Source organism: Hylaeus anthracinus, unplaced genomic scaffold, assembly GCF_026225885.1.
Source record: "Hylaeus anthracinus isolate JK02 unplaced genomic scaffold, UHH_iyHylAnth1.0_haploid 13276, whole genome shotgun sequence".
Classification (NCBI taxonomy): domain Eukaryota; kingdom Metazoa; phylum Arthropoda; class Insecta; order Hymenoptera; family Colletidae; genus Hylaeus; species Hylaeus anthracinus.
Genome location: NW_026534452.1, coordinates 1 through 8,942, shown reverse-complemented (window position 1 = coordinate 8,942; position 8,942 = coordinate 1). Strand labels below are relative to the sequence as shown.

At 39.0% G+C, this 8,942-nt stretch overlaps 1 protein-coding gene across 1 annotated transcript; it reads left to right on the top strand.

The window, feature by feature from the left end:
• Nucleotides 1-68: 68 nt before the first annotated feature.
• On the top strand, nucleotides 69-2,114 carry LOC128892660 (uncharacterized). Its single transcript, XM_054153192.1, has 4 exons — nucleotides 69-272; nucleotides 706-977; nucleotides 1,494-1,678; nucleotides 2,000-2,114. The coding sequence occupies exons 1-4, from the start codon at nucleotides 176-178 to the stop codon at nucleotides 2,112-2,114; spliced, it is 669 nt and encodes a 222-aa protein (XP_054009167.1). The 5' UTR covers nucleotides 69-175.
• The last annotated feature ends 6,828 nt before the right edge of the window (nucleotides 2,115-8,942 follow it).

Here is an 8,942-nt window from a genome sequence, read left to right as displayed (position 1 = left end):
CTCCACAGATCTCTATTCCTCGCGGTACCGTGGCTCCCTGACCTCGAGTCCATCGCCAGGACTGGAGGTTTGCAGCGGGCCATCGCGACGGCACTCCTGGAGAGCAACTGCTGCGTCCTTCGACACGTGGAGAGTTCCCGCGGCCACGTCCACACCGAGACCGACCTGGTCCTCCATGCCGTCGTCGCCTACTCACGTGCACCCTTCCGCGACCTCCTCTAAGGCTTCCAAAAACGTGCCGAAGAGAACGCGATCGAAGGTCACCTTTCAAGGTACGTACTTTTATCATTGCGCATTTTAGAATTTCGCTTTTGCGTTTCATCGCGCGTTTTAAGCACGTAGATTTACAATATACAATATTAACATCTAATAAATTAGGTTAGGTCTATTTATATAAACACTGCCACACAAAATAATCGAGTGCAAGTCACGGGAGAAACTTTTGGGACAACCTAATATAACGCACAAGTATCATAGGTTCCATTAACGAGACTTTATCGCACATTCGTGATCTACTCTATCCTCGATAGCAAACAAACCTCGTTCACGCAACCGTTGTTACCGTTGGAATTCGTTCGGTCCTCGCGAACGACATATTTCCTCGGTTTCGATTATGTCGCTGTAAATTACTTTGTGCGGCTGAAAACGCTGCTCGGGGAGTGGGATTAGCTTCTGAATGAGAGTGGGGAACGTGTTTGTTTACAGAATGCCCAATGACACGGGGCAGTCTACCGAACCTACGTTCGGATTTGGTCGGGGGTGACAACAGTGGCGATTCGACCGAGTCGTTGATCGACGAGGCGGAGGATTATTTGCGACGGAGCATCGATTCGATGCTGACGGTCTCCAGTACCGGTGTCAGCTCGGATTATTGGAACAAGCAAACGGCTAGACGGAGACGTGCACGACGTTACTCCGAGCCTGATCTCATCCGTGACTGGCATCCACCGCAGGATGCCAGACCGTACCTGCCAAAGGTAAATTTCCGTAATTACTCAAGGGATACCCCAAACGGACCTTTTCGATTTCGGTGGCTGACCCTTTCGACTTGTTTTCCATTTGAATACTATTAATTTTTCTTTTAGAAATTAATTTAATTTAATTTAATTTATTAATTTAACACGTTCACGCCGACGTGTACCACCGGTGGCTCGCGTTCGTGTGTCTGTCAGATGGCGTGTACCACCGCGCCGCCCCATAGCGAGAAACAGAAATACCAGCGCCACACTGCGGGTAGATTCTGTAATTCAAGTGAGCTCACTCACTTCTCGTATTCTCATTTCACGCGAGACGTTGCTTATAAAAATACGGAACTACATATAGGGCGGCGCAAAAAGTTTTCGGACCTTCATGAAACTTGGTATTTATGAATTATTTCGGCCTCAAATTACGAATCTGACATAAAAATTCGGAAAATGGTGAATTCAATATGGCCGACATGTCCAATTTAATTAGAATCGCTCGTTAATAGTTTCTATCGGTTGTTTTCGCAGATACCGAGGGATCTCAAACTGAATCACCTTGTGAAGGTTATATCGCCGGAAGGGAGAGTTCTTCAAGGACGTGTCAGATACGTGGGACCTGTACCAGGTCGCGCAGAAGCCCACGTTGGCGTGGAGTTGCCTTACTTGAATGGCTCCTCCGATGGTACATTCCATGGTAGAAGATTCTTCGATTGGTAAGTTAAATTCTATAATTATCTTAACACATAGACTGCCACGTTCTCCATTTAGGGTAACAGGATTTTTCATTAACCTCTCCAGGGATATTGATGTGTACATCTGTTTTTATATTAAAATTATATTAAATTTCCACTGCCATCTGTTTGTTAGCGAACATGTTAAAATTCTATGCCATACTCTGCTAATTACAACAGAAAAAGGTAGCACGCGCATGCAAACATGTCAGGGATCGTACGATGCTCCGTGCTTCTTTAATCGCTGTTAACCGAATGTCAGCACGACTGGCAAATTCTGCCGTTATAAATATGGCTTTGTAGCTGTGTCAAGTCGATGACTATCGCCAGGCAGACTTTGTTACTTCACTGGTACAATAACGAGGTCTTTTATCGAACGCGTGTCGGTCGCGTTTTCGCAGTTAGCAGTTCTCATTAACACAATGCCACTGTTGCGACTCTGCATTATTACTGCAGTGAACTTAACGCTGGCGAAAAAATGTCTAAAAAGCGCGGCACGAATGCTGAATTACGAGAGTGAAACGGTTTTAATAACGCTAAGAAAAATCTGTTAATTTACCGAATATTTTAACACTAAAACTACTGGAAAATTGCAGAAAAATTCAAACCGCGTATGGCACACTTCGAAGTCATTTGATTATTGACAATTCTTTGGCAATTTTTGCAAAGGATCTTGCACATCCTTTTTGACAATTTTTGGAAGTAATTATTCCAAAAATTTGACTTTATTGCAATAGAGAATTAATTTATCGGATTGTTCGCAAAGTTATTTTGTTTGATTCGTTTATAATTTTCTTGTAAAATGTATATACACAATATTTAATCATATGAGGAGCATTTTGGTTTGATACCTTTGGCCATGTTCCAGGTAGTAAAATCATGTGTTGTCAATATATTCTCATACACAGGGTGTTCTAAAAATCTTGGAGGTCCTTAAAAAGGGTGGTTCGGGGGGTGACTTGAAACAACTTTTTCCTTAGCGAAAATGTTGTCCGAGGCTTCGTTGGGAGATATTAACGGAAAACACTGACCAATCAGAGCGCGTGTATCACAGTGGAGCGCCCGCGATAGCTAGGCGGCCGACCAATCAGAGCGCGAGGATCACGGTAGAGCGGCCGCGGTAGCGTACGCTACGCGCTAGGCGGCCGACCAATCAGAGCGTGAGAATGCCGGTGGAGCGCCCGCAGTAGCGTACGCTACGCTCTAGACAGCCGCGCTCTGATTGGTCGGGGGTTTTCTATTAATATCTCCTTAACGAAGCCTCGGACAACATTTTCGCCAAGGAAAAAGTTGTTTCAAATCACCTCCCGAACCACCCCTTTCAAAGACCTCCAACACTTTTAGGACACCCTATATAACATACAATATATGACATACAGGGTGTCTACGTATAAGTTCGAACATACGCAGAGTGTCAATTCTACAACAAATTTCCAACAAAAATTTACACAGACATTTTCTTTGTGTCGCCTTATTCTCGAGTATTTTCACTTTCTATTTTAATTTTTTTTTTCTTTTTTTTTAAACACGTAGTACCATCTAACTCCTCACTCGAAACACTAAAGAACCTGTATCAATTTTTTTCTTTTTTTTAAATCACATATTTTCGATATTTGTTTACAATTTCAACTTAAACGGGACACCCTGTATAACCATCATCCGTTGATTATCGTTCGTTCCTATTTACCAGACAAATTACAACGGCCTGTAACGAGATCCGAGTAGTAAAAAAAAAAAAAAAAAAAAAAAAAAAATTGTCGCCCGTCGGTCGCCACTCGAGTTGCCACGTGAAACCCCCAGCGGCGACTCTCGGTCGCCTCTCGAGTGCAAAGGGTTAAATTTCGTAATTGCTTCGTGTTTTCGAGGTAATAGGCAGCGGTACGTGGTGCGTGACAAAAGCAATTCCGCTCGCGATAAACTCTCGTCTCGGAAGTTGCGCATGCACCTGCATATATGCACATGCAGGCGCGAACGTTGGGGGCTACTTTGCCGGAAGAATGCATAAGTTCCCTGGAAAACTTCGCTCGATAACTTTGTATTACTTTTTAACAACTATTGTTTTTCGAAAAATGAGAGATAGTTCCTTTCGAGGCTTCAACGACTGTTAACAATGACGCGAATCCCCATTTGTTGTTACAATAATACTGGAGGGTAGCTTTCTGTTTCGAACGAAGATTAAAGTGGAATAATACCGTATTGTTATCGGGTTGTTTCATAAGTAGACCGGAGATCCTTGTGCAGAGCAGAATCTTTCCAAACGTGTCCACCAAAATTACGATCTAAATAGTAATTTATTTCGTTCTGTATTGTGATATGATTTTTCGAAATTTTTCATGTTATTGCGTACTGTGTGCATTTCGTAGTTTCTTAGATATTACAATTTTCTCAGGTAGTTGTTTTAAATAAATATGAAAGTGGTTTTCTTGTGTATTATTGTAAGAGTATCTTAGTATCAACTCGAGCATTCTGTAAGTGTTGCACACTTTTTTTTTTCTTTCTTTTTTTTTTTGTAATCAGTGCGCAGATCTGATATTCAATGAATTCGAATTTGACTAAGGTGAGATATTTTTATCCGGCAGAGCGGGTTAGATTCTCGTGAATCGTATAATTCTAACGAGTTCTAGAAAACGAAGCATATAGCGTTACTGTCGCACCAAAGCGAACTTGCTATTTGTGAGTGTAAAGGTCAGCCAAGGAAGCGCGAACTGGAAAACGTGACTGTGATTACGTATTTATGGCGTCGATAGGAAGTATCGTGACAGAATAATCCAGCGAAAACGTTCGTTTCGTACCATTTGACGTTACGTACACGGTTGTTACTGGGAAAGTTGTTAAAAAAGTTGTTGAAAAAAGTTGTAGGAGAACCTGCGACAATGGAAGTGTTGCGTCGGCAAAAGTTTTGAGAAATTAAGTCGCAGACACGCACTTGCCTTTTTACGACCAACATTTATAAAAATGTATATTTATAAAAATACCAAAACATACTTGAAACTATTTTTAAAAATAATGTTTAGAAAATACATGGATATTTTAAAAATACTTATGCACATTTTTATCTAGGGAATAAACAATAAACGACAAATGAAAATGAAATTTCAATTGAAATTTGGTATTTAAGGGATATCTAGTTAGATAACATGAAATATGATTGATTTAAATTCCTCAAACAGTGAACAATCGTCTGTTGTTTTCTTTAAAAGTTCAAATAATAAATCATTTCTCATTGAGCTAATAATTTAAACGAAAGTACAGAGAGAAAAGAAATACTGCATTATTATGCGCTACATACATTGTTTGATGTATTATTATTAAATGATTTATTATTTGAACTTTTAAAGAAAAGAAGGGATGATTGTTTACTGTTTGACGAATTTAAATAAATCATTTAATATATAATGTATAAATATCATATATATTATTATATATATATATATATTAAATATTAGAATCATTATATATAAATATGTAATATAGTACATAAATGGTACAGTAATATTATATTAGTACAGTTTATACCAGGAACAATATTTTCCGAAGATTTGCAAGTTTACAACAGCAATTCAGCTCTAATTACTCTTATAGAATATATACAGGGTGTCCGAAAAGTCGGGGAGGAGCCGGAAATGGGAGGTAGCTGAGACGATTCTGAACAACAATTTCCTTTGCAAAAATGTCGGAGGGGGCTTCGTTAAGGAGATATTAACCGAAAACTCCGACTAATCAGAGCGCGCGTAGACCGTTGGAGCGGCCGCGGTAGCGAAGGCTACGCGCTAGGCGACAGCGTCAATGTCCTTCGATGCACGTCGAGTCATTTGTTCGCGTACAAGCGCGGCCGCCAGCGCGTAAGCCTTCGCTACCGCGACCGCTCCAACGGTCTACGCGCGCTCTGATTGGTCGGAGTTTTCCGTTAATATCTCCTCAACGAAGCCTCGGACAACAATTTCGCTAAGGAAAAAGTTGTTTCAAATCACCCCCTGAACCACCCTTTTCAAGGACCTCCAACATTTTTGGGACACTCTGTATATTTCTTTTCTTCGTGATTGGTCGGAGTTTTCGGTTAATATCTCCTTAACGAAGCCCCATCCGACATTTTTGCAAAGGAAATTGTTGTTCAGAATCGTCTCAGCTACCCCCCATTTCCGGCTCCTCCCCGACTTTTCGGACAACCTGTATATATATATATATATATATTTCAATTTTAATATATATATATATATATAGCTACGATCGATATTTTCATAACGTTTTATAGCCACAGACATTGTAAACATCATTGCTACACGACGACGTAATACACACTCGCGGTCACTTTTCTATTAACAGTGTTCAGTGGCTGAATCGAGCTTAAAAAGTCGTCTGGCTGTACCTGCAATTACAATTTGAGATTACCTGCTTTTATACAGCCGCGATAAAAGCGCATGGAATATCACGGAAAAGATTAGGAATTAATTCCCGCGGGCACAACGAGTTTTCACTTAATTATATTTCTTTGTAATACTTCAAGCATTGTGTTACTATATGTTAGCCACGCAATTTACTCGTTTAGTGCAAGCTACCATAATAACATTTACTCGAGACATATTATCTGATCTTGATTATGCTACTAGCAAGAATTAGAGGAGAATTAGAGGTTCTCGCGTCTGAAAATGAAATTTTCCAATTTTCCAGAAAATGCAATCCAATCGAAAAGTAGAAAATCCAATCTTTATTTTGTTTGTTAAAATAGTTTTTTTTTTTTACAAAACTAAACACCACAATAAATGTTTCATCACACAGTTTCCAATAGTCCGTAAACAAAATTTAATCACAGTAGAAATTTTCAACAGTATTAAGTCTGACAGTGAACGTGTTAATTATAGTTTCAAACAAAAATGTCATATCTCAAAGATTTCTGTGCGAAACGAATCGTAAAATAACCAAATGTTCTATAAAACGTAGAAAATGAAAGAAATCTTTCTCTGTAAGAATCTCACGAAAGACATATTTAATATTTGGCTTCCTAATATAGTTTCTCCCCTTGATATAATAAATATAATTATATACATTGCTCTATGTTTAACGAATCGATTCGTTTCCATTTCTCCAGCAGTATTTTATACTCCGGCAAACTTTAATATTAACGCGTTGATTGGCAGACTAATACTCTCGGAAATTTCTACCGTGTTTAAATTTTCTTTACAGAATACTGGAAACTACATAATCAAACATTTATTGCGGTATTTATTTTTGTATCGTTATCGAAATTCAAGAATTTCATTAAAATTCATTTTCTTTCACGCTTAACTTTTGAAATCAATTTTTTCGGCTCTTCAGTGAAAAGCACTGTCGCCCATATATGGCTGACGAGTTAAAAAAACAAAATGGAAAAGTCCCTTCTGGAAATTCCTTTATTTCCATTCTAAAGAAGCAGTCCATAGAACTTGAATGCATCGACACGAGTACGTACGTACATGAGTACATAGCGAGCTTGATTCCATCGTCAATGGTAGCGTGGATGAAACGTTCTCGTTTCCGTGCATGGTCGATAGCGAAGACTGTCACATACGTTATCGTGAGAAACCTCGTTCTCCCCGAGCCTTGGAAAATCGCTCCAAGTTAGGCTCGCAATGGTCGCGTGACGAATCGTCGTCCATGAAAGTGCACCTCCTCAGATTTTGATCTCGAGCAGGCATCTACGCGTTTGTTTGAGACTCCCGTGTGTAACCTTAGCTGCGGAATGCTTTCGAATCATTTCGATCGCTGTGATTGTTGTAATTAGAACGGGGAAATCTTTATGCGAAATAAAGTGTTTACAAATGTACCCAACAAAAATCCAACGTAAATAAAAATTTATTTACTCTGCAAATATCATGATATGGATACTTTAGATAATTTTTTGTATTATTGCATACTGTGTGCATTTTGCAGTTCCTTGCACATTCAAATTTTTCAGAATGTTTCAAAATATATCTACCAAAATTCAACGTAAATAAAAATTTATTTACTCTGCAAATATCATGATATGGATACTTTAGTCTTCAAGGATCTCGTAAAACAAATTGAACACGAAATTTAAAATTGCAAGAGAATTACCCACGAGATTAGTCCATGAACCATCGAATTTCTTTCGCAGTTTCGCTCTCTTTTTTATGTTCAAGTACATACAATTTCTCCGAGTCGCGTGACTTGCGCTTTACAAACACGATCGTTTCTCCAAATTGAGCGATAAAAATCTTCGGCACGACGTTTTAAACGATACAAGGAAAATGTAAATGAGTTGCAGACCGATTGAACGAGCCTCTGTTACGTACAATGCACGTGTTACGTCGCTTTCGTTCGATTCTTCCGTGAAAGGCGCGCCGCGTAGTACGAGCACCGTGCAACATTGATCTCTAACCGGTCATCAATTTTTTTTTTTTTTTTTTCCCTCTTAACTCGTAACTGCAGCCGACTTTGCAACGGAACACGGTTTTCTACCGTGTCTGCTTCGATAGAATTTCTCACGTACTTCGTTGCGACCAGCTGTACTTGTAACATTCGTTTCTTTAGCGTTAGGCCGCCTGGCAAGCTGTTTCTTCGTCGTTCGAAATTAGTCAGCGGTTTCGCTTTTATTTCTGATTCGAAATATAGTATTATTTCAGCTGTCGATTTTCTCGTAGCACGTTTGCTTGGTAATCGACGAACTTTATAATGATACAATTTGTTATTGTAGAATTATAGTGACAGTTAGTTTTCGGACATTCGTGAAACTTGTCGTTTGGACCGCAAACTTACGAATCTGATATCGGAATTTCAAAATTCAAAATGGCGGATCCAATATGGCCGACATGTATATTAAAGAATTATTAGGTTCTCGTGAAACGTGGTATTTTTTAGTTATTTGGCCGGCTAATTACGAATCTGATATCAGAATTTCAAAATTCAAAATGGCGGATCTAGTATAGTCGACATGTATATTAAAAAATTATTAGGTTTTCATGAAAGTTGGTATTTTTTACATGAAACTTACTTACTTACTTTACTTACGTACTGATATCGAAGATCGGAATTTGCCAGTTTTTCCTCATTGCGATGGTGATGTTGATGATGTCGATGTCGATGATATTAAAGATGGCGATGTTGATGTTGATGTTAATAATGTCGATTGTATGGATGATGTTGATGATGTTGATATCGACTACGACAATGGTATCGAGGATGTTGATAATGTTGATGATGTAGATGATATTAAGGATGTCGATGTCGATGTTGATGATGTTGATATCGA